Source organism: Phaethon aethereus (assembly GCF_964289735.1).
Source record: "Phaethon aethereus genome assembly, chromosome: 4".
NCBI lineage: Eukaryota > Metazoa > Chordata > Aves > Phaethontiformes > Phaethontidae > Phaethon > Phaethon aethereus.
Window position 1 is genome coordinate 54,736,361 of NC_138578.1, and position 26,786 is coordinate 54,763,146.

General features: G+C 38.7%; 1 protein-coding gene across 1 annotated transcript; it reads left to right on the plus strand.

Annotated features, from left to right (window-relative positions):
- Nucleotides 1-1,091: 1,091 nt before the first annotated feature.
- On the plus strand, nucleotides 1,092-25,942 carry CHIC2 (cysteine rich hydrophobic domain 2; the record flags this gene model as incomplete). The annotated part of the gene is made up of 6 exons (XM_081999157.1): nucleotides 1,092-1,210; nucleotides 8,558-8,612; nucleotides 8,751-8,906; nucleotides 23,282-23,338; nucleotides 23,505-23,564; nucleotides 25,191-25,942. The coding sequence occupies 6 exons, from the start codon at nucleotides 1,092-1,094 to the stop codon at nucleotides 25,239-25,241; spliced, it is 498 nt and encodes a 165-aa protein (XP_081855283.1). The 3' UTR covers nucleotides 25,242-25,942.
- Between the last annotated feature and the right edge of the window lie 844 nt (nucleotides 25,943-26,786).

The window sequence follows — 26,786 nt, forward strand, 5'->3', positions numbered from 1 at the left end:
GAAGTTTTCCATGTCCCCGTAACTGCCATATATATACATTAAATACTGCTATGAGTACATGATCCACCATTCACTCTGTCAAATACAAAAGAGCTGCTCTCCGTTTTCAAAATGTCACCCTGCTACTACTGCTAAGTCCCAGGTCAGCACTGTCTTCCCCTGTCGTCACAACAGCTGGCGACCTGCCCGTTGCTGAGGCCATTATGCTCGCACTGGCATTTTCCAGCCTTTGCTTTAGGTTTTGGTTATGACAAATACCAAAACTGCAGAGAGAGAACCAGAGTCCCGTTAATTTCTAGGGTTTTCTGGTTAGCTTTCATGTATGTAGTCCTAAAAGAGCAATTTCACTGCATTCGTCTGCATTGTGCTCCTTGCAAACAACAAGCTGCAGTATGGTTCTCTCCACAGAGGGCTGAAAGGCTGCCGGAGGGATGGCAGACCCAGGCACCGACAGCACCAAGGGACACATGAACATTTGGCACAAGCCCTCACCCAAATGGGCCAGCCTTGGTTAGGGGCTGCTTCCCTCACATCCCCCCGAACTAAGCCAGAGGGCCCATCGGGAAACCCCTCCGCTAACAGCAGACCCCCAAACCTCAGTTGTTTTCACGGGTGCCCAAAAAGTGGCTAAAAAGAGGGGAAAGGAAGCACCCTGCTCAAACACACCAGAAAACCCCCATGCAAAGCACCGCCAAGGGGCGGAGGGACACAGGGCCCTGAGGCAGGCAACACTCACCCCCGCGCCGCCTAACCGCCGCCCGCGCGCCCCTCCCGCCGCCCGCTGAGGCGGGCGCGCGCCCCGCCCCGCGCGGCAGGGGGGGCGGGGTGGCGGCGGGGCGGGGTCCGCGGCCGGATGTTGTTGTTGTTGTTCCTGCCCCGCCCCTCGCCCCCTCCCCCCGCGGAGGGTGACGGGCGCTTCCTCGCCCGGAGCCGCCGCCGCCGCCGCTTCAGCTGCCGCCGCCTCGTCGCGGCTCCGCCGGCGCCTGCTTCGGCACCGGGGCGTCCTCGCCGGTCCCCTCCCGCCGGTCTCCGCGGCCGGCCCCGTCGCGTCGCCCCGTCTCCTCTCTCTCGGCGGACGCCTGGGCCCGGCCATGGCGGACTTTGACGAGATCTATGAGGAGGAGGAAGACGAGGAGCGGGCACTGGAGGAGCAGCTCCTCAAGTATTCCCCCGACCCGGTGGTGGTGCGCGGCTCCGGCCATGTCACCGTGTAAGGGCCGCGCCGGGGCCTGCGCGGCCGGGGCGGGCGGTGGAGGCCCGGGCGGCGGGACAGGGGTGGCTGCGTGCCGGGCCTGGGGGGCGGCCGGGGGCGCCGAGCCGGCGTTACAACTTGGGGCAAGTCGAGGAGGTGGGCGAGGGGAGCGCCGGGCCGGTACTGCGTCCCTCCCTCGCCCCCGACGTCCGTGGGACTGCGAGAGGGCTCTCCTCGGCCCCGCCGCCCAGCTGGGTGCCGCCTGAGACTGGCAAACGGGTGCGAACCTCTAACGAGGCGGTGAGGAAACGAGGCTGACTTGGCAGAGGAATGTAAAGTATTTGTCCAAAGTGATGAGCTGTCAGGAAGTAAGGTGCCCGTGTTCCTGTGTATAACAGGTATGTGCCACTACATGACCGGCTGGGCTGTTGCTTAGGGTTGTTTATGTATCTCATACCCATTCCCATTTAACATGTGGTCGCTAATATACCTCTGAAGACTTTTAAGAAAGAAAAGGCGCCCGTGAGTCAGATAGGTACATGTAAAATCATGTTAAGTTGTGATTGATAGGTGTTGTTTCACTGTGTTTAACATGGGAGTGACTGTGAGTTTTGTTTTGTGAATGTTTGGTATCTCTGACGATCTAGCAGCAAGTGACCATGATTCAGTGTAGTACTTCTCAGTAATGTAACAGAGGAGGGTATTTTTCCTTCAATCAGTTCTGTCAGGCACATTCTACTGAAATGTAGTGGTTGTCAATTATGATGTACAGTTTCAGAGGCTGAAATATCAACCTTGAGACAAAATGCAGCAGTGCAAGCTTTTTTTTTTTTTTTAGTATTCACTGTTCAACAGGACTAGGCTTGCAACAGAAGCTTAAAAGTTGAAGGTATTGTGGTCCGAGTCCTGTGAACTCTACTGATTGTCAGGTATGACCTGTCCAGAAATCCAGGGTTAAATTTAGAGTAGTTTGGTGGCACTGTGATATGTTACTACTTAAATATTTGGTTGACATTAAGTGATACTAGCAGCCAGGCAGTGCAGTTTGCTGTCTGGTTAAACATAGGAAGTAAGATGCGATAGACTGAGAGAGGTTTGGAGAGTTGGAAGGACATGGATGGGCAGGAGGCTGAGGAGGCCTTGTAAAGAAACAGAAGCATCTAGCCAAAACGTTCAGCGTATGACTCTGTTTTTTGTGAACAAAAGTTGCAACCAGCTAATGATTTCTCTGAAAATAAACTGGTAACCTTAGCCTGTTTCTGGTAAGCAGATGAAAAACATAATTAGATAGTTGTCACATTGGCAAATGCAAAAGTATAAAGAACTAAAATGGAGGCAAACACTTGTTTCTTCTCCGATACTGGAAGGCAAGTTGTGCGGGACAAGATCAAGGCCTGTTAGTGGAATTGTGAGGAAGCTTGCGTAGTGGATCTGTGACTAGTAAGGGCATTGTGGTTGAAGAAGGATGGTTGCCCCATTAATTGTTCATTAATGGTCAATAGCTCATTATTACTTTAAGATCTTCCTTAAAGTATTTGTTCTTTAGGTTTTGGATGAGCAGCGAAATACGAACATGTACCTTCAAAACTGGGCAATTGATCTTCATCTACTTTCTTTATGGTGCCATGTGTGAACAGTTTGTTAAACAGCATCGGCCACTTTTACCTTTGTACAGCCTATAACTTTTTCTGTCATTGATCGAGAAGCTTATTATTAAAACTTAGGTCACTGTCAGAACATTCACTTGGTGGATTTAAGGAATAGATCAAGTCATATGTATATAATTAGTTTTGCCTGGGATAAAAGCATGTATGCATTTTGAAGGTCTGACAAAAATTGTCAGTAGGTAAGCAAATACGGGATTGATCTGTCCCTGGTTCTGCAGTTTAAAGAGTTGCTGACTGCTTTTGCTGTGTGTGTATTTAAACAGAAGCTCTCTTTTCATAGCCTATTGTCATACCCTCCCTGATCTTACATACGAATCATAATGTTGAGTTTGAAATATGTAATTTCCTTGACTACAGGTTAATGTCAGAAAGGCGTTTACTATTATTTGATTTCATCCAACAGACAATGGAAGTGTGTGAGAGTCCTTTCTAAGCTGAATAGTTAAAAGCAATTAAACGAAAGCAGGTAAATATCCAAATAAAACGTATGAAGGCCTTGCCTTTCCAGGGTGTGGGGCTTTTGTTTAGCACTGAGTTATCTTCTTAAACTCACTGTTCAGAGCGTGCTACAGACAATTCTAAAACTCCTTTTTCTTTTTTTTTTTTTAACATTGTTTTTAAAATGTTCAGTTAAACTGTTTTCACAGCAGCAGCAGAGTTGGGTAGTCAGGAATAATATTTGACCTGGTCTCTCATTGCTTGAGGTGATCTCTTCTAATGGCAAGAAACTTGAAAGCTGAGAAAATGTAGAACTTTACACAACTGAATTGAAAGTCCAAGGTATTTCATACTAATTTGTAAAATCGTATTAGGGCGGAGAGGTACATGATGAGTTTGAAATCATGAAGAGGATATTTGTGATAGGTTGTCCAATTGTATTTTTTCAGTGACTCTTTTCCTGGGCTTCCCAGTTCCTTGACTAGTTGAGACATATGTGCCCTATATATACACCAGACTGTATTAGATAGTAATACTGGATTTATTAGTCTTTTGCAGTGCCCAAATGGTGGAGAGCTGTTGTGATGTGCTAGTGAATTTGTGTGCTGTTTGTCATCTTAGTGCATCATGTGTTGATGTAAGATAACTGCTTGGAAGGCGAAGGGGGGAAGCTCAAAATGTATTTTCACCCAAGTCAGTTTTTTTAATATTAACTTAAGTTTGCTTATGTGTTTTTGAACCTTCCTCTGTATCACGGACATGTGTGAAAACAGGGCTATGTAAGAATTATGGATGTGGAGTGTTAAAAGTAGTGGAATATATATTTATTTTATAAGGGTTGTGAACATGTGGAACTAAAGAATCTGGTTGAGAGCAATGAAAAAAATGGTTTATCCTTCCCCATAAGAGAGGACAAAGAGGGAGAGGATAGTGTGTGTCAGTTTTATGTTTTAGGAAGATCTGAGCTGCAGACTGAGAAGAGGTTGCAGGTTGGCTGTGTCCTATACTGTAAACTAATATACTTTGAAGTTTCCATCTCTCACCATTTCTTTCTTCACTGTACACAAGAGCAGGAACTCATCTGAACCTTTCAAGCAGAGACATGTTCAAGAAATATTTTTTCAGGTTCCAAGAAGGTTAAATGAAATATTCATGCATAAAGTGAGTGTGGATCTGTTGAAGACATGATGTAGAATGGGAAAGGCATAGAGGAAGCAGAGAAGAGTATGTGTCACTGAAGATGGAGTATTGTACAAAAGAAATCTAGAGCTCTATGAGAACAGCTGTCTGAGGAAATGTATCTCCAAAATATTCGTTTCCAGTGTTTGATCTGAAGATCCTTTTTGCTGCTTTTTTGTCAGAGCTGTTGTGTCTTTACAGTGAACATGTGGTAGTGTTCTGTGGGGTTTCTAATCTTTTAATTTCCAAATTGCAGCATGCAGTCAAGAGTGGTGATACTGAGATCACATAATTACTTACCAAAGCGTTCAAGTATGGACTCGCCCTTTTTTATAACTGCATATGGTGACAAAACTGCAATAAGGAAAGCTCAGAATGATGTCGGTAGCTGGTTGAGTTAGCTTTGATGTTTCAGTTTTGCTACCTCAACGTGTAGTAAACATTGCTACAAGCCTTGAGTACAGAGTTTCAGTCTCATTTGCTTATAACTTCACTGAAGTGTAACTGTTGGTTAGAAGTTTCTGTGCCTCACTCTGCCTTAGCATGTTTGTAAATTCAGATACCCCTAGAGCTTTGCCAGTAGGGTTGTCTTTGTCAGGCATGGCTTTTGTGATGTCCATGACTATTTGCTTGTGTTTGATGAAGCTGTAAACATTTGAATACTTCTAGATCATGCATTTGCAAAAAAAGCCTGATTTCTCTCCTCCTGATTTCCCAGCCAACCTTCAGCATGAGACTGAGCAGGGCTTTTCCTGCAATTACATCTTTTTGTGACTTAACTGAGAGCAGGGAGACCTCCTTCTGCCTTTGCCATTGCCTTGCCTGCTCATGCCTCAGAGTAAAGGACTTAGTATTCTGTGGAGAGGGACAGCTGAAATTCTGTCTCATCTCTTGGTCTGGGGTACAGCTTCATTTTAGTTCTTGCAGCACGAGCTGCTTTGGATGGAATTATCCTTGTAGTTGGCCACTCACGTATTGCTCAAATTTCTATTTAATTCCATTATTCATAGTGAATCTCTTCTGGATGTTGAAGCACCAAGTACATGAAGATCATTCTTTGAAGAGATGTCTCTTTTAGACATCTGTCTCTGGTGCCGATTTGATGAATTAATTATATAGTAAAGTGGTGTTACCTCTTATTTTTGAGACTTCTGGTGGCAGCTGTGTGTCTTGAGCTTGGAGTCTTCTCCAGCCTTGGCTTATGAAAAGTATATGGATCCAAGGGATTTTCTCAGGCTTCAGTTCCCCCTTCGGCCTACTGGCAATTTTAAGTAGCTTAACTGATAGGGCGTGACACTTCTTTCTGACATTTACATAACTTTTGCCTCAGCACATAGTTTCACTCAGGATTTTGGGGAAAGGGCGGATGGTCCTCCTGTCATGGAGTATTCAACAGGATTATCAATGGTGGAAGTATGTTTCCAGTAAGTATGGGTTTTCTTTGTTCTGTGTTGAAGTAGTAAACTTGCCATATAATTTCTCTGCTTAACAATTTTCATTGTTACTTCACCAGTTTTGGGGGATTGATAGGAGCTGCAGAGCTACTAGTCTAATTACAAATGCTCAAATACACTAGGTAACTCATGTGGAAGTAAGGTCTGTTAGGAGACTTTATTGCAGCCTTTCAGTATATAATGGAGGTTTATAAGAAATATGGCAAAAGACTTTACTGGGGCCTGTAGTAACAGGACAAGGGGAAGCGGGTAGATTTAAAGTGGGTATAAGGAACAAATTTTTTATGATGAGGGTGGTGAGACACTGGAACAAGTTGCCCAATAGAAGTTGTGGATGCCCAATTATTAGAAGCATGGTCTGGTTGGAAAGGGCGCTGAGCAACCTGATCTAGTGGAAGATGTCCCTGCCCGTGACAGGGGGCTTGGACTAGACGATCTTTGAAGTCCCTTCCAACCCAAATCATTCAGTGTTTCTGTGATTCTACTGCCTGCAGTCAATGATAAGGAGATGACTTGTCTACTTTTCCTTAAGACCATATGTAAAAATCACGTACAGCATCAAATTCATAAACTATCTAGCCCAGCGTGCTGTTGCAAACGGTGGCAACAGGCATTGCTACTTACGGGTTGCATGCAAGTCTAGCTGTTCCTGGCATCCATTCTTGTACTCTCTGGCATCTGCAGTTGTGTGAGGTGATGGATACTTCAACATCGTCTTTCCTTTAGTGTCTGTTTGTCAGGGAACTTGTGTAATCTCTCTTCAAATTTGTTGGCACAGTCTGTGCCACTAATCTCAAGTGGAAACAAACCCAGAAGTTTGCTACTTGCAGCTTAAAGAAGCACTTTCTTTTATCTATTTTAAACCGGTCTCCTCTTAGTTTCAGTGAGTGCCCTCTGTTGTGGGCTTTGGTGATTAGCAGTTAATCATTCACCTTGTCCACTGCCTTCCTGAATCTTTGCACTTTGATCATATGCCCCCCCTCAGCTGCCTTTTCCAGGTTAGTGTCAGCCTTGTTAATTTCCTAAGCCAGCTGCTTTATTCCGTTAATTATTTTAGTCTTCCTTTGCTCTGCTTTCCCTTAACTCCACCAAGTCCTCCATGAAATGGGGGTGCCAGAACTGCACCCAGTACTGAATATGTGCGTATATGAAGATTTTATGGAGAAAACGATGCCCTCTGTGTTTGTTCTTAATTACCCCCCTAGTGGTGCCCAGCATTTTATTGCTATTTCTGGTGGCTGCTGCTTGCATTGAGCTGATGTTTAGGAGAATCATGAGTGGTGATAAAAGATCTCTCTTGTGAGCTTGTAGCTGCCAAACTTTAGTTGAGTATCACGTAAACATAGTTTAGCTTTCCCAAGATTCAGCACCTTTTATTTATCTATACAGAAGCTCATCTGCCACCTTTTGTCCATTGGGTTTTGTGAGATCTTTCCACAGTAGCTTGCCATTGGTACGGCACTTAACTGCCTATTTGATTACTTGGACAAAGTCCTCCATTGGTGTGCAGATCATTCGGTTCGCTAAGAAAAAATAAACTAACCTGAGAAGTGCTTAGCTGCTCAATAAACATACTGTCAAAGCAAATTATGTCTTTAAATTCTTCAACAGTCAAGGGTCAGGTAAGCTTTTCTGCACACAGCTGAGCTGTGTGTCATAGATCTTGCCACCAATATTGCAGTCTTGAGCTCTTTAATTTCTGATTTGTGTTGTTTGTAGTATCTGATAGTATTTTGGTTTATATTCAGAAGGTTATTAATAAAACAAAAGAAATTTTACACTGACTGCTGTTTACCAAATTAGTAGCCAGTCATACAGTTTTATTAATGGCTTTGTTAGACTGCGTAGTCCCTATTAGAAGTTACTGCCCAGACTGGATGCCAGAAAATATGCAAATTTTCATTGAGGTTCATCCATTGCTGAACCCAACCAGCCATCTGTAAGATAGAAAACAATTTTTTTTTTATAGACAAGGTGAAACTTTTCTAATCTTTAGATCTTCTGAAACCTGAAATTGTCAGTAACTCCAGTGCATCTCAAACTCCTTCATAGCTTTGCATTTGCAATTGGTATGTTTCTTTCAAATTAGTTAGCATTTAAATTGTGTTTTGTTAGGTAACATTTTACGTTCTTAAACTTACTGGTGTACTTTTTTCTGAATAAACAAGCTGGTATTGCTTGAGCTTCAACCGTTATTTAGCATGGCCTGAATGGAATAGCACTGGATGAGCTTTTCTTCAAGATAGATCTGTATGGGTGGAGGAGAGGGGGTGGTGGTAATGCAATCTGTGGCATTAACTTACTTCTTCTCCGTCCTTAAGAACTTCTCTTCACTTTTCACATTTGCCACTATTGCTTATAAAGATTTTTCTGAGTTTGGGGAAGACTCAGTAGTATCAACAGAACTTGAAGAAGAGACTTCAAGCAAGGTGGATTTCAAACTGTGTACAGTGGTGTACTTTTGTCTGTTAGGATCATTTTAGGCATTACTTTTAACAGCAACTATTTTTTCATGAAATTAATGCTTTTCTGACATGAACTCTTAAAGTGTAATGAGGTGCTTGTAAGTTGTGGCATGGATTTGGGTTATGTATAATTTTGGTACGATCTTCGTTTTGTATTTGCAGGTTTGGACTAAGCAACAAATTTGAAGCAGAATTTCCTTCATCTTTAACTGGAAAGGTGAGTATCTGTGTACAGGAATTTGGAATTAGAGTTAAGATTTTATTACAAAAATAAGAGTTCCAGGTGTAGTCCATTGTAAGAGTAATAAATTGCACTGATGTGGTACTAGGTTCTGTGGGGTTTTTTTTCTTGTAGGTTGCACCTGAAGAATTTAAAGCCAGCATCAGTAGAGTTAACAGTTGTCTTAAGAAGAACCTTCCAGTTAATGTACGATGGCTACTTTGTGGATGCCTTTGCTGCTGCTGCACTTTAGGTTGTAGTATGTGGCCAGTTATCTGCCTCAGTAAAAGAGTAAGTTGAACTATTCTTAGATATAAATTTTTGACAGTTATAATTGTACTGTGTTTGTTCTCATTTTGGTTTCATCTCCCCCACCTTTAAAAACTGTGTGCTAGAACTTGTTTAAATCAGTTTGATTTCATATATTTTATATCAGTTGTCTGTCATGCTAGTTAAAGTTACAGCAGACATCAGTCAGAATTTTGAGCTTATAACTCAGTGAGTGGTAGCATAGCTGAATGTCTCTGCTAGAACCATGTGCTACTGTACAGCACTTATTATTACTGAAATGACTTTAAACGTACTTTTCTAATAGCTGCATCTTCTCCGTGATACACTGGTTGGGATTATCAGAATTTGGCAGTGACTGAGTGGCAGTTTGTTTTGAGGAGGTTCTGATTACACTGTGGCCCAAATAGCCACACATTTTTGTTTAAAAAGGCAAATAAAAAAAAAAAAATAATTGATTTTTCTTTTTGGATTTTCCTTCCACGCTGTAGATAAGTAAGTTTTTTTTTTTTACATTAAGAACTGGAAAGTAGTGTTTTGTCTGTGTACACTTGGCACTTAATGTATTGTTCACAACAGAAGCTCATTGTGTGTACCTGTTTTTCGCTTCCCTCCCCTCAGTGCAGTTAATTAGGCTACCCCCTATCTCTTCTGTTTTCGTGTGCGTAAAAATTGTCTTTGACCAGTCCTATTTCACTAGTTTGCAAGAAGTCTCTGTGCCTCCCTATTGTCTCCTCACTATTAGTACTGTTCATCTTTCCATTTGATGGCAAGGCTTGTGAATATTCTCTCTTGTGTAATACCTCTTAATGCTACAAACTGTGTACAATTCAGTACACTGAACATCATCGTCATGATTTTCTTTATGAAAGCCCTCATTTTACAGGGTCAGTAAATCAAGGCATTCTAAAAAAATATTCATAGGATGAACACTGATCGTAACAAAACCTGTATGCATTTTTGTATCATCTGGCTTTCTGTGTTAAGATCTTAATGCTTAGTCCCTTTGAGAGATTACTTAGGGCTAGTTTTAATTGTATACAAAATAAGGTAGAAAAGCCTCCTGGTAATGTTGGAAGTCCATGGAGGGGGGAAAAAAAAATGTGGGCATCAGTGGGAATTATGTCAAACCCTAGGTTGTCTGTCTAAGCTGTCACAAACTAGTAAGTCTACTGTAGGTTGATTGTATATCCATATCTTGAAAGTCTGTTACAGGAAATGAGAATTTGCGGATTGCTTCAACAGATAAGTTGGTGACTTAACTAGCTTTCAGAGAAGATTACCTTCACCATTCTAGGCCTAGCTCTGTTTGTCACAAACACAAGGAAAGCTAGCATTGCTACTATCCATGTTTAACTTTTAAAGGAGAAAGCTTCTGGTGCTCTTTAGTTGGACCCATTTTTCTCACATAATGTGCTGTTGTAGCAGGAAGCGACAGCAGGATGTAACATGGTAGGGGCTGATGCCACAAGCCCTCATCTTCTGAACTCTTAATCTATTACCAGACGTCATAAATCAACTTTTTATATGTTGTTAAGCAAAGTCAGAAAAAAGGTAAGGACTTTTAGCATCTGGGGCCAGAAACCAGAGTTTGAAGCTGAGGAAGGAGGTTGTGTGTGGGACCCTGGTGAAGCAATAGTTAGAGAAGTGCTTCTATTGAAGTTTGCATGGGATAGGAGTTAAGGTAAGCCCTCTTCCGAAAGGATAAATCTGGAAAAAAACCCAAAAACCCAAAAAACCAAACCTCTGTTCAGGGGAGGCTGGAAAGAGGTTAGTGGTATAATTGTTGCTGTAATATACAGACTGCATAAAGACAGGAGAGTCTCAGAATGAGAATGAAGAGCAGGAGCAAGGACAGAAACTTGGGGTTGAAGTTCCAGAAGTCATCCTAGAGGTATGGCCAGGCTGTCAGTGAATGTTGCATTTTTCTTGTTAAAGCTGGTACCAGGAGACATTTAAGGACCTTCACACCTTTTCCTGCATTTAAGATTGGGTGACTCGGGCTCAAGCTTGGATGCCAAGCATTAGTGAAATTGAGGTTAGGCCTCAGCTGCCTAAATGCAGTGTCTTGTGCCACTGTGGATGGCACAGTGGTGCTAGATGCTGATGGCACTGAATGCTTGTGTTTAGGCAGTTTGATTACTCCTCCAGAATGAAAATCATTTAAGTCAATTTGGAGACTTCAGATCTTGTGACAACATCATTTGTCCATGTCAGCAGCTCAGCAAATGGATGTCTGCTTAGAGGGTTGTCTGTCAGAACGAGAACTCAGAACTTTGTATTGGTTGGACATCTGGAGAGTGTAATGTGGAGAATTAGCTTATTCCTAAAGACAAACTGAAGGGGACAAGAATGCTTTCCCAAACTGTAACTCTTAATCCTGGACCTGGCTGGGAAGGACTTTTTTTCTGGTAGAGGAGGTAAGAAGGAGAGCTGTGGAATATTTTCAAGGACATATTTGCAAATTCTAATATAGGACACAAGTAGAAGAATTTGTAATGATTCCAGTCAGGGCTACTACTCACAGAAAAGCAGAATAAAGTTACTGCCACTTAAGTTGACTGAACAGGTATGGGTGGATTCAACTTTATTGCTTGGTAGACCCAGATCAGGAAAGTACAAAGTGATTTAACTCCTTTAAATCCTTCTTATCTGGAATTACAGGTTTTGTATCCTTTAAGATCTCAGTACTGAATTGCATCCACAAGCTTGTAAGATTTTTCTTTTTTGCAGGACTTTCCATCAGTTTATGTGAAAGTGCTATGACAAGTGCAGGAAACCAATCATATGTATTCTCCTAGAAGTGGGGAAAGTGAGAGACAGTGCATGATGTGAATTACCTGGAGCTGCTCAGCAAATTGACAGCAGTTGTAAATATAGCCTGGTTCATCTAGGTTCTGATCTGTAATTTACTCAGTAGATTCCAGCAGAACTGTGGCAAGAGGCAACTTCATTTTCTTCCACAAAAAAAAATTAAATCCATAGACTATTTTGGGTTGCTGCTAGTGCCACAGTTTTGCTGAGACATAGCAGACTAATGTCAGTATGAAGTAATTGCTTACATCTGAACTCTTGTACTGCTCATCTTTGACTTTACCATGTCTTGGAAGAGGATTGCGTTGATTGAATAATCTTCCATGCTTTGATGTCTTCAGCTCTTCTTTCACTGGCCAGACTCCAGCCATAGGTATAGTCACAACAGCCAGGATTCACTTCTTGAGGAAACAGGGATCCAGGATGACATGTGCCTGTTTCTTCCTTTCAACTTTTAGCTACAATGGATTCTCTTCCACTGATGCTCATAATGTAAAACATTATAACAAATAAAAATAAACAAAAGGTTACTTGTTTTACGGTACCTGCGCTTGTGTCAGAAGCATTGCCCAGAGCGCTTTGCTAATTCAGCCCTGTCCTAAGTGATTCCTAGTGAAAGGACAGTTACTCGGAACTGGCCTGCACTACATCCTTTGCTGCAGCAATTGCAAAAGATTCCCAGGACTGTATAATTATGGAGTTTGATTTCTGAAAGCAGGATGGGAATGTTCCCACGTAGAACTGAAATTTGCAGAAAATGTGTTTTAATCACACAATAAAAATATACCAGATTTCATTTTTGCCCTTTTCTACTGAAAAAGAAGACTAAAAAATTTATTTTGTTGAATTGGGTGTACAGTGGGCTCACAAATGGGAGTGTTTCTCAAGTTAAGGATTTGATTAAATGAAACAACAGTTTCAGCTATACTATTGCTTACTTTTAATACAGAAGAGTAATTTTTCTCAGAATGACCAATTAAGAAATGCCTGTTTTAATAAGTCTGAATCAGTCTACTGTGCTCTTCAATTGCTGGTATACTTTGCAGCTCTTTCAGAGAAACATTTTTTAAGGTTCATGTAGATAAAATGAAAGTGGAGCATCAGAGTTTGTGAAGTTACAACAATTCTTTTAATCTTTCTCTGTATTCTGTATTTTTACTGCCTTTCATCGACTTTTTTAATTATAATGTGGGAATGTTATCACAAATGTAAATATGTTTTTTGAAATTACAGACAATTATTGAAAATTTGTGTTTAATGGGAATATATGCTTAATAAGCATAAAAATAAAATAAAAATAATAAAATAAAAACCATGAAAAATAAGTTACAGGTTTGTCCCCTTAAATCAGCAGGTGCTTCAAACTAGGAATTTTTTAAATCAGACATTTGTAAGCTTAATTGTTAATTTATATCACTTCAGTGCATTTCCATGCAATGAAAGCTTTCCCTCACTGTATTTTTCTTTTCAGTGCTTTGTTCAGTGCTAGTTCTGGAAGTCTTCGTACAGTATTGTTTCCTTTCTTCTTTTGCATTGAGATATTTGAGAAAAAGCCTGCTACTCTTCACCAGTAGAATAAATGTTTAATTTGATTCAATAACTTATTGCCTCTCTCCTTTTATGTGGTCTTGATTTGATTTTAATGAATAAAAGCTGCAAGAAAATTACAGGAAATATGGTCCCTCATTTGCAGATCTAGATTGTCAATGATCTTCAGCGGTTTTACTCATAGGTTTTACCATCCAGTCTGGGACAAGTTCCAGATTGTACAAATGAACATTAAGTCTTTAAGTTACTGTTCTTCAAATAAAAAAAAGAATGACATAGTGAATTAGAATTCAAAAAGCACTACTGACTGAGGTGCCCATTTGAAGCCACTTTTTCAAATGAATTGACACTCATTTTCAGTATTAACTAAATGCTGTAGTTCCCAATGTGTAAATAGGATAAATAATTTCAACAGAAATGGTAACAATGAAAGCTGTGATAGAATTACAGTACTGCTAGATTTCTTTAAAAGCTAGTATTGTACATGTAAATTGCATGTTTCAAAAGATTCGTGGGCAATCTCTTAAAATGAATAGAATGAGATATTTAAGAGCAATCTGTACTGATACTTTCAAGAGCTACTTGTTTGTGTGTGAATTCACACAGTTGATGAATGCTGCTTAAGCTTCATCATTAGTTGTCACTTACATAGCAGTTTACATCTCCAGAGTGCTGTATAAACATAAGCTAATTACAACTTCCCAAGTATTGATTAAATTAAATGTGGTGGAGGAGCTGGCATGAATTTTCTTAAATACAGTAGTCTTGCTTGTCAGTGGATGATACTGATATTAAAATATATTAGCTGAGTTTATTGAAGCTATGAATCTGCCTGTCTGCCAGGGACTTGGCACTGGAGGTGCTCTAATACCATAATGCTTTTCCAAGCAGTTCCTCAAGGCAATCGCATAAGACTGAAGGTGCCTTGTTTTCAAAGTCTCTGTTGTGACAATTTAGACTGTAGTTCAGTGTGGAAGAATCTTTAAAACCGTAATGTATTTATGATGTTTATCCTAACCAGAACACATGTGATCTCTATATTGGCTCTAGTCAGCTTAGTAAAACTTTTTAAATGTAGAGCTTTTATGTTTCAAATATGCATTATTGACCATTGTCTTCAAATATATTCACAGGTCTTTAAAGTCACCTCTTTTTTAAATATTGGCTATGAAATGAAACCTTTAAAAGAATCAGAAGATTCAGACCTGGTGTATTTTTATTTAAAAGTTGTTCACTATAGTTTTGGTCAGAAGAGTCACCAGGTCTTCCACATACTGAACTTAGAACAAAGCTTGTAGAACACTATAAATGTGAAATCAACATGTGTATAGCTCTGTGATTATTACTATTTTTTTTCCTATCTTTGAAATAAAATTTATTTCCTTCAGAGCACCATGTAAAGATTTATCAGGTTTTCATGTGTTTTCCTAAAGGGTAGAGTAGGAGTTGGTGCATAACGAGGTATGGGAGCAGATAATTCTGCTGTGTCTTAATCTGCAAACCTGCTGGGGGGGGGGGGGGGGCGGGCGGGCAGGGCAATGCAATTGGCATGAAGAATACCAAGAATAAGTAAATCACAAAATATCAGTTTGTTTATTTATAGGTCAAATGCAAATCCTTTAGTATTTCAAAAATATATAAAGTTAAATTTGTAATTTCATGTATTCTTAATAATAGGTTTTGTATTACTCTTAAATGTAGTTCTATACTGAATATTCTAAATGCTATTTAAAGTTTAATTGCATTTGTAATTAGAATGATATCTCTGAACATTTTAATATTAATCAAAATACATGTAGGATTAATATTTCCATATTACAGCGCCTTTTACATTTTGATGGCTAAGGTATATAGAGGAAACCATAGATCATGCAGTGGTTTGGTTTTAATATTGCTTTTTGTATTGCTTTTCATGTCCAATTTGACATGTTTCTGAAAAAAAGAAATGTGAGCTACTTGAAATTCACATAGAGCTATTTTGAAAGAGCATGCTAAAAATGGTCTAGCTAGTTGTCAGATTTGGAAAGCGGGTTAGGGAGGGTCATTTTTAGCATTCTGTCTTTAGCAACTTGTAGATGATGCCAAATAGGGAGCATATGGTGAGGAAAGAATTAGAATGCAAAATTATCTGAAATTCATATTATAAAATTAATTAAAGTAGGTAGACAGCACTTCACTGAGCTGGAGTGTGTTACTGTAAAACAAAACATAAAACTAGAATGGGCTGCTGGCAACTGTGAGGTGGTGACACTTCTGTGCCTCTTCTCTTGCTTTTTCTCAAAGTAGTCCTGCTGTGGGATGTATTCAGTTTTTCACTTTATTAAACAAACCAGGATAAAAATGTTATATGCATAAGCGGAGCACTCTCAGTAACTCAAGCACTATGTGCAAATAAAGTAACTTCTTATTTAACAACAACAACAACAAAAAAAGTAGTTTGAGAAACATGACTGCTTACAAAACAGTTGGGAGGATGAGTGGGGCAGCTCTTGTACAAAAGAGAAGACTGAAGGAGTTGATGTCTTCTACCATACCAAACATACATGTAAAGTGGAAAGTGACTAGTTACTCTTCATTTTGTTGCCCATAAAAATAATTTTTGCTGACTTTTGGAATAAACTCCTGATGTTGGAACAATAATGAGGATGGAAAATATTTTTTTTAAGTAGCCAGATTTATTTTTTCTAAATTGCTTAACTAGCTACAAGATCAACCTACTTGGGGTTCTGTAATTTTCTGGTTGAATCCTCGATGGGCAAGGTGGTGTAGAAGCTGTCCCTTTCAGAGGGATCATTCTCTTCAGCGTGCACACTAGTGAAGTGTTGGATTTTACAGGGCCTTCTAGAGTTACTTTGTTAAGTTGGGCTGCCTATCAGTCTTTCTGGCCATGTAGCTTCTCTTCTGTTCTTGGCCCCTGCTCTTAGACACTTCAAACAGCAGGAGTCAAAAGCTTCCTACATACTAATAAATTAAACCTGGGAGTGTTCCTAGGAATTGGTGCTGTATAATTTGTACTTTCTTAGAGAGGTCCCTGGCAGGCTCTGGGTCTGTATTGTGTAACAATTCCTAGGCATTATCAGAATGCTTCAGGCACTATGAGTGATTCGGAGGCTATGAAAAGTTACTGGTATAGATGTAAGCTGTTCCCTGCCAGCTGGCTTCAAGTGAATGGGAATGTTTCTGGCTACAGTTTCATTTCCCAATAGAGATGTAACCTGAGATTCTTTAGTTTGTCCACCTGTACTGGCCTTGGACTATGTTCCATGGAATACTACTATATATTTTGGAAATAAAGGATGGAGACACAAATAAACATCTCTGTAACCTTAAAAGAGAAGATGGAGGTGCATGTGTTCAGTTTATAATTTTTCACAGTGGATGATACCAGATGAGTTATTTGGTGGAGCATCAATCCTATTTTCATCTGTGTTACAGTCAATTCCATTTTACATGTTCATTTTTTGTGGCCCTTTCTGCGAGAATGCCCTTTAACAGGAGGTGGATGCTTTAGATTGCCAAGGCCAGATTTGAATAATTTGTTTGCAGGGAATGGAGCTTCATGGGTTCTTGTTTCCTTATAATGACAGAGAATCAGAGCTAGAATTTAATCCTAGAATAAAAGAGTGAAAAATCTGTATTTACAAATTCAAGTAACAGCATTAGTTATGGTCCTGATGCTTTGTGGATCAGTTTGACATCCATCTGCCTGTGAGATGTGTTTTTTTCCCACATCTCAGTTTGGTCTTCTCAACAGATGTGTGTTAATTTTCGTAGAATCATAGAATCTTTAGGTTGCAAGGGACCTTTAAAGGTCATTTTGTCCAACCCCCCTGCAGTGAGCAGCGATGTCTTCAACTAGACCACGTTGCTCAGAGCCCTCTCCAGCCTGACCTTGAATAGGGCATCTACCACCTCTCGGGGCAACCTGGGCCAGTGTTTCACCACCCTCATTGGGAAAAATTTCTTTGTTATATGTAGTCAAATCTGCCCTCTTTTAGTTTAAAACCATTAGCCCTTGTCCTATCTCTACAGGCCCTGCTAAAAAGTCTGTCCCCATCTTTCTTATAAGCCCCCTTTAAGTACCAGAAGGCTGCAATAAGGTCTCCCCAGACCCTTCTCTTCTCCAGGCTGAACAACCCCAACTCTCTCAGCCTTCCTTCTTAGGAGAGGTGTTCCATCCCTCTGATCATTTCTGTGGCCCTCCTCTGGACCCGCTCCAACAGGTCCATGTCTTTCCTGTGCTGAGGGCTCCAGAGCTGGACACAGCACTGCAGGTGGGGTCTCACCAGAGTGGAGCAGAGGGGCAGAATCACCTCCCTCAACCTGCTGGCCACACTGCTGTGGATGCAGCCCAGGATACAGTTGGCCTTCTGGGCTGTGAGAGCACGTTGCCAGCTCATGTCCAGCTTTTCATCCACCAGTACCCCCAAGTCCTTCTCAGCAGGGCTGCTCTCAACCCCTTTATCCCCCAGCCTGTACTGCTACCGGGAATTGCCCTGACCCAGTTGCAGGACCTTGCATTTGGCCTTGTTGAACCTCATTTTGCCAAGGTCAAGACCATTTCTTCTACAAAGCTTCTTCATAGTATGAAGTTTCCACAACAGTTGGCTCTAGCTGCTGTCATCTCATTACAGAAAGTAGCTAGCTACACTTACTTGGTGACTTAGCTTCTATAGGACAGATAGAATATGCAGTGGCCTTAGCATCTTGAGTCTTCTGGATTGTCTGTATTTGAGAGGAAATTTATGTAAGAATTTTGTAATCAACTTTTAGGAACTTCCCTTGATAATTTCTCTCTGCCCCATGTTTCTACTGCAGACCAAAATTATCTTGGAAAGTACTTATCCAATATCTATCAGTTAATACACTGGTAATAATACTACAAGTTGTTCTCCATTGTACTTCTGGATAATGTACATGGGGTGTATGTACACCTTCTCCATTCTCCACATATTTCATGGCTTTAGCACTTTTTTTTTTAAAGAGTCCAGGAGTTTGAGAATCAAGGTAACCAGAGTCTCTGAGGAATCATCTTTGGCTTAGCTACTAAAAACTGTTGCATGCAGTAACGTGAAATAATGCTACTCTCTTTATATCAGCAGACAATGTGGTGGAAGAGACCTTTCCAGAAAGTAGTTGATCTGATTTGATTCGTTAAGCTTTAAATTCATCTCTCTGTGATGTACCGACGCAGGGGTGAGACCCATACAAATTAGGTCAGTTTATGGATCATGTGAGGATACAGGACAATATTCTCAGGGCTATCTTTTAGAATGGGAAGTTTCCTGAGGACAACTTGATGTTGTCAGTTTGTCTGCTCCAGAATTCTGCTGATTATATTTCTCTTTTCCTGATCAGGAGCTTTGGTCTGGGCTCACTTTCTGCCCAGAATCATCTGTAAGGTACGACAAGATGCAGCAATAGTAATTCTGTTGGACAAGGCAGTTATTTCAAGATCATACAAAAAGCACCAGAATGCTACATTTATTTTCAGGTATTCTTCAATCCATGTAATATGGTTTTTGGTCACTTTTTGCATGGATGCTGCAGTGACTTCTGGGGTGAGCACCCTTACAATAGTCTCTAGTAAGAAATACTGTAGCTACTAATAGGAAAGGTGATGCAAGATGCACCTATGTGGTCGAACAGACACCTTTTAAAACTTCTGTATGTGCTGAAGCAGGTATTCCAGGATGTCAAGATCTGAAATCAACTCGGGTTTCACCTTCCTCATCCTTTGCCCTTCACAAAATAGCAAATTCCTCAGAAAGATGGGAATTTTACCAAGTTACAGTTTCCAAAGGGTTTATCTGTGATACAGTGTTCAAGGTGGGGACTTTCTCAGCACAGATCAAGATATATGTAATTCAGGTATGCATGTTCTGAGTACAGCTTTGGCATTTTTGTGGCCCCAATACGGGCCTCAAAATTGACTTGGGGGATGTTCTGTCATGTTAAAAGTGAGCATATGGTTGTGTGACTCAGTTACTTTCTAACTTTATATTTCATTGTTTGTGCTGATAACTATATTACTTGGGTATAAATTTTGTAGTCAGATATATCTTTAGAGAATGAACAGAAATTCCTGCTTCCATCATTTCTTTCTCTGAGTGAGTAGAGATGGTATAGTTCAGAGTTCTGATAGGATCCTTCATCTTTCTTCCGTGGAGTATAATACAAATTCTGGCCATATGAGAATCAACAAAAATCTGCTTAAATTGGTTTCTTTCTATTTTGAAATTTGAGCATAAAGTGTATTTTTTTTTTTTAGGGCAATATTCAAAATTATTAATAGTTGATTGTGGTAAAGTTTTGTATGGAGGAATTTGAAAATCTCCACATAGTATTTATTGGACTAGTATTGCACTACATTTACATACATTTTGAGAAGTCAAGGATCAAATGCATGTAGCTGGAGATTCTTCAGTTTTTCCCAGAAAACTACGCATAAAATTGATAGTGGAAGATGGTGTTGTTACTGTCCATGTTGTTTCCCCACTTAAATAAAGACAAAGGGAGGTACTCAAATTAGCACCGTTTTGGGAGTCATGTAAGATCCTTTTGTTTAATATTGTACCAGTCATTCACTGATTTACAACAGGAGTTGAGGGGGCTTTGGCCCATTCACTAGTATGGTTTAGTGCAGCAGTGCATGTTCCAGGTCACGCACTGCAAGAGGGGGCCCTGTGGCTGCACAGCCTCCCAGTCCAGATCATAACTGCATCTGGAATTGTAAGCTAACTTCACTAGGCATTGCAAGGACATAACAGAAATATCTTGCAGTTGGTAATACAGGTAACACACTTATTTGTATTCAGTACTGCCTTGTTTCAGCATGAAAAGTTCATACTTAGTCTTCCTTTTTTTTTTTCTTCCATGTTCAAGGGCAAAACTTTACTTAATTGGGAGCAATAAGCATTGATGAAAGTGTATTCTGAGTTGGGCTTTTTTGGTAGTGTGTTTTTTCAGAAGCCACTATCAAACATGAATATCTATAAAGAATCTGTTATTTTATAGAAATGTTTCATGAAACATTGCATCTAGATAGTTGATTGAAGAGGTAGGTCTATTTCAGAGAATTCTGTGGGTAACATTAAAGACTATCTGCTTTTTTTCACAGAATATGTTACAAAGTATACTTTCTTATCATTAATATGCTAAGAAGTGTACTTGAATTGCAGTTTTAGCTTTACTCAAATATTAGATTGTTTTGGGTTTTTTTAAAATATTAAAAGCTGGGTAGTATTAAATCTTCCTAATAAGCAAGTCTCTCTTCCACTTAATTTGTGCTTTTGTTGTGGCTAACAAATAATTTGCTGTATGGGTTTGTCTGTACACCATTGATAGAATATATAAGCTTGTCATCCTAGTGTGCTGGAAATGCTACACTCAAATCAAGTGTTTCTTTCTGGTTTTGTATATCCTCACCTGCTCCTCACTGTAAATCATTGAGATGTCAAGAGCAGTGATTAATTAAGCTGCACGTGCAAGTGCTTTTTTTCACCTGTCAAGTAGGAAGAAAACTTACTATAGTGAATTGTGTGATGCTGTTTAATTCATTTCTTTTTATTCCAGGCTCTGAGGTTTGCAGAAATATTTTACAGTCTAATTTTCATTAACATTTCTGTATTGATAATACAGCATGATTTGGGAGCTATGACTATCCCAAATTATATTACCGGAAGGATTGTATTTAAGGCTCTGGGAACATAAATAATCATGGTCCCAAGGCTGCATGTTTTTTTATCTCAGGCTAGTCAAATGACTTTAAACTGGCTTCTTATTTAAATAAATCAATTAATACTACATAACTACCTATCAATTTCTTATTTATGTGTATGTATTGTAATATACATGTAATTTTATGGGAATTTGAAAAGCTTGGGTGTTTTTCACACTCTTTGGGACAAACAATGAAATTAAATTGTATAGTGATCTTAATCTATTATTAAAAGGTCCTGGAAAGGAAGATTACAAGGTAGACTCAGGTTTTGAATCAGTTTTGCCATTGGTTTAGCAGCGGGTGGGCAGGCAGATGCCTGCTCAGAGTAGAACCTATTGCCATTTTTCACCATTGATAGAGTAGCCTTTCAGAGTCAATGAGCTCTGTCAATGTGAGCTTGTCAAGGCTACAACTTCATAGACCTGAGAGGCGGTTTGAGAGGTCAGCCCTTTTCAGGTTTGCTGTGATGCAAATGAACTTTAATGCTTAAACAACTATTGGAATTTTTATGTCTGCTCCTTGTTCTTTTTTCTTCACAAAGTCATTGACGAGACATTCAGTGCTTTTTAAATTGGAAGTTGCATTGTGCTAAAGACCTAGTACAGATTTACGGAGGGCTGAAAGCAGTTAGATCATGTTCTTTTCATGGTGCGATTAGAATCAAATCGATTTCCCTACAGCCTTCAGCATTCAGATGGCAATTTTAACAAAGCTTGGGGGCTAGACAAGGGACAAAACGACTGAACTGAATGTTAATTACACTCTGCAGCCTTATTTTCTTTTGATTTGGAGCTGACTGGCAACTAAATTAACAAAAGTGTGACCATAACTGCTGCCCTATTTTCATTTAAAAGGAGAGCAGACTCTAAAAGGCTATCTTTACAAAGAAACAAGTGAGGTCTACTGATTATTGTTAAAGGGCACTGTCTTTAAAAACATAATAATAACAATAACCCCAAAAATACTCAATTCCCAACTGATGTGATAAATTAGTCACTGGCACATCCACCTTCTGATAATTCCTTGACTTGCGCTTTTTAAAATAAAATGTAACAAATTCAGCATAATGATTACTTATAGATGGCAATGGTCTAATTTTTAATCATGTGACCACAGTACTTGCTTAGTTGTGTTTCCCCACAGCCTCTTTGGTATTAAACTAGAGAGGAATTGATGTTTGAAAACCAAGATGTTAATATTTCATGGGAAATGAATAATTTATTGTCTAATTTTTATTTTGCTTAGGCATTCTTGATTCTCATGAAAGCATTTAGTTTGATAAGGTTCATTTACAGTACTTGTATTTTGTAGTAATAACAGCAAGATGCTTTCTCATCCCTTCCCCTCACCCCTCTCTGCCTTGTAAGGAAGCTGCAGCTGCACTAAGTTGTATTTGATCCTTGTCATTGCTCCATCCTTTTGCACCTGCAGCTCTGTTGGTCTCATCTTAACACCTGGCACCATGAATTATCCTCTTTTTATTCATAGTCAGTTGCAAATCCCATTTAGAGCTAAGCGGTATATATTCTGGCAGTCAAATGACCATAAATGTCAGAATGTATTTCTCAAATGTAAATATAACTGAATAATTATATTCAAAATGCTGTGAAACTTTGTGGCACAGAATGTCTTGTAATATTAGCATGCATAATCTTAAAAAGCTGTGAACAACAGCTTTCAGGATTCTCTATCTGAAGTGTGAATTGTGGACAACATAGGCAGTAAAACTTTGCTTTAGAATCCTAAATATTAGATTTACTCTTTATACAAATCACAGATTTAGTAATATTCATTTGTGCAATTTACTGTAACTTTCTGCATTTGGTTTTCAGTCTCTAATAACTGGATATTAAAAAAAAATTCTCTTTTGTTTAGAGCATTGTATATTTGTACTTGACCTACAGCATTGCGAAATTGTTGACAACATTTGTCAGTTTAGATGCCAGCCTCCTTGGAAGCAGTGCATTTAGACCACTGATACTGGGGGAGCAGTGTTCCTGTTTTTATACTTCAAATTTTCTGTGGTTTTAAAGTTATAACTGCTATAAGAACCAGAAAGCCTATAGGCAACCAGTTTTTGTTCCAAAATTGTTGAAGATGGTTATTTGGGTATCATAAAAGGTTGTTTCTGTTCTAGTTGTTAATTAATACCAGAGAAGTTTTGATAGTACTACAGACCACCCTGTACTCAGTCACTGTCCTGTACCTCTCTCCTTTTCACACAAAAGCAGCTGCAAAACAAAGTTTTTCTAAAACCAGTCAAGAGTAAAATTCTTTCTCATTTGTCTTCCAGACACGAAGATCGATTGAGAAGTTATTAGAATGGGAAAACAATAGGTTATACCACAAGGTGAGTGCCGCAGGGAGCAGCTTCGTACTGTTGGAGTTTGAATTGCACAGTATGGAAACAGATGCTTTTGTTGAACGAAAAATATGAAAGGTGGACAAATGGGCTAGTCTGTGTGCTGCAATAAAATACAGCTCATTTTTCTTCTTTTTCTTTCCTCCTTGTCTAGCTGTGCTTGCATTGGAGACTAAGCAAAAGGAAATGTGAAACGAATAACATGATGGAATATGTAAGTTAAAGGGCTGTTTTGTGAGTTTCTCTATTAAATGATCATTTATTTTGCTTCTGATCTTATTCTTTTCGTGATTATTAATCAGTAAAGGTGTCAGGAGCTTAATCGCCTGAGTGCAAGGATTTTCTACGGTTCACAGATGCATGGTTTCATGTGCAGGACTGATTTATAAAGTTATGAATGACTTGAAAACAAGGCTTCACTGTGTTCTGAAAAATAATAAATTAATTGCCAAGATAAAATAGCTTGAACATGTGCTGATGGAGTGTGAAATTTTAGATGCTGTATAAAGAATAACCACAACTTTGGTTACGCAGCAAGTCAGATATGGCTGTTTTATATAATGCTAATCAAGTCTAAAAGTATGGAAGAAGACCTTTCAACTAAGCTGTTGGAGCTTAAGAAACCTTTAGCCTTTTTAGATTTTAACTGCCCCATACCTCAACTGTCTTGAAAGTATCTTTATCTCCAATTGGTGTCACTAAAATATTTTTAAGTCAGTCTCTGGAGTTTTAACTTCAGTCTTTGGCTGACACTCCATAAGACCTTCTTCGAAATATACAGTGAGAAGTTATGCGTGATTTAAAATGGATGATGTCCAATGTAGGATTTCACTTTGTTTAGCTTGCAAGCTTCTTGCTCTTTTTTGATGCTGTTTTTATTTCCATTTTCACAATATCTTGGAGGTACATAGAATAGGATCAAATTAAGCTGCCAAAATGTAAGAAACGTTAGAGTTTGCTTAACTTCTTGTAATGCTCTAGGAAGTAGGAGATAGGAAGTGTTAACTTCTAAAAATAAAGATTAACCTTTGAGAAATATCTAGTGTATTAGTTCTAACTTATCTGTGATCTTTCAGTACATGGTGCTTTGTCTATTCTTTGAAACAACAATGCTATCATGCATATAAAAATTTTGAAAGTGATTAAATAGTTGAAAATTATATTAATATAATCCTTTTCTTTTAGTCTTCCCATTTTTCCTGTTTCTACATTTGATCTTATTTCTAGCCTGAAACATAAGATCTCTAAAATGCCTTTTTTTTACAGAATGGCCCTATTCAGTTCACTGAATAAGTAGACTTTTTGTAACATCTATTTTACAAAATCTTTTGGTTTAGACATATTAGATGTGACGGAAAATGGAATAAAGAAAATTTCAGAGAGTAGATTTGAGCTTTACCTAAATGAAAGGGGTTTTATTTCACTGAAAATTTTGGTTTTCTACAGGAAAATGTTGTCCAATGTTTTGCAGACTCAACTGAAAGAAACCCACATACAATGCTAGTTTGTAAATAGTATGGCCCAGCAATGTTTACAGATGAACATTCATTCTATTAAATACAATTTAAAATCAGTTGGCCTGTTTACGTTAATAATATGTAAGCATGGGCATATATTTTTACAGGATAAAAGTCAAAGATTTTATTTTCAATTTGTGAAACGTCTAAGTTTATCTTTCATAATTTTTTCCTAATAAAGTAAATGAATTACGTTAAAGAATAATTATGTAGTAGCTTATTTCAGTTTAGGTGTGTTAGGTATTGGTAAGCAAACTTTTCTGGTAGATAATAGCATTGCTGCTGTCTTCCGTTTAATATACATTTGTTTTCTTTTTATACAGGTCATCCTTATAGAATTTTTACCAAAGACACCGATTTTTCGACCGGATTAGCATTTGATTTATTTATAGAGACTTACTCAAGTATGTTGTCTTTCCAATGGTGCCTTGCTTGGTGCTCTCCTGGTGGTGACATAGCATTGGTTCTACAGAATCTTGTGGTGTTTTCATTATTTTTTTTGTTTTGTTTTGTTGTTTGTTTTTTTTTAAATAAGAGCATGTTCTAAGTGCATTTGGTCAAACTCTGCAAAGTCATTTCACGCAAATGTTAACTACTACTTAAGTTATTGTTACTTTTACTACTTCTGTTTATCAATGTATCTTGATTTTCAAAGAGTCTTTTATATGTGTGCGCGCGTGTGTGTACATATATATATATATTACTATAAATACACAGCTGAAAATGGTATACAAGTGAGCAGGTATTTTTTTATCCCAAAATGACACAACTGATTGACTGTACATTGTGTAAGTCGTTTTAATCATTAATTTACATGCTGAAGTACCTTCTAAGATCTTCCTAAACTTTTGTCAGTGACTAGTCAATTGTAAATATTTTTATTTCTTTTTGGGATATTGGCTAGCCTCTTCCAACAAAAGAAGGAGAAAAAGTTCTTTTTGAAACTGTGCTTTTTGGAACCCAAATCTCATTGCATTAGTAGAAACCTCTGTGCTTTTCATGAAGAAATCCTGTCAGCTGGTTCTGAAAAAGTTCTAATTTAGAAGTAAAAAAAAAAGGCGGCAGCAAAATAGAATTATTTTACTCAAACTAAAAGAATCACTGAGAAAATTGCATGCATCTGGTTAGTAGAACTCAAGATCACAAAAATATATTAGTGTTGCAGTTTATAATGTAGCTGTTTTAATTCCGGCTAATGCCATGTATCAGCTTTATTCCTACTGTTTACAGGATCCTATACACAGGGGTGCAGAAGGACTTGTTCTGCTAAAACGTGTTGTCTAAGAGGACCTTTCAGGGTGTTTTTTTGTTTTGTTTTAAAGCCACATAAGCAGAAAAAAGTTACTGAAGAAATCTTGAACTGTACAGCTCCAGATGCAAATGCAGGTGCTGTATATTAAAAATAATCAAAGCAGGGTACACTGGGCAACAGTGTAAGTTTAAATGTGTTAGATAATTATTTATTGCACCCTTGCTTCTGCTCATTTTGGTTTACAGAGCTTATTTTCTGCACAAGTATAAGACTTTTTTTAACTGGATATATAATGTATGCTTGGGTCAGGCCAGTTGTATTTTGTTTCTTCTACTTATATCTTAGTTGTACATATCTTCACACATTATAGTGTTGTTTTTTTTAATTGCAACTCAATCATTTTAAGTTTGCTTTAGGTATCTAAAATTACTGTACGTGAACATTAATGTAAGTTAAGAATATGTTCCTTGTACAGTTGTGGTAGCAAGCAATAATGTGAATATATGAAAAAACAGATATACTCTGCTTAATATTTGTATGAATGAAAAGTTGATACCACTACAAGAATAATCTTTTTAATCTTTTAAATACAAGTTTTATTTCAAGGTAATATATTGCAGGTACCTTGATGCTGTGAACTATTTTTCTATGTCTTCAAAATATTTAT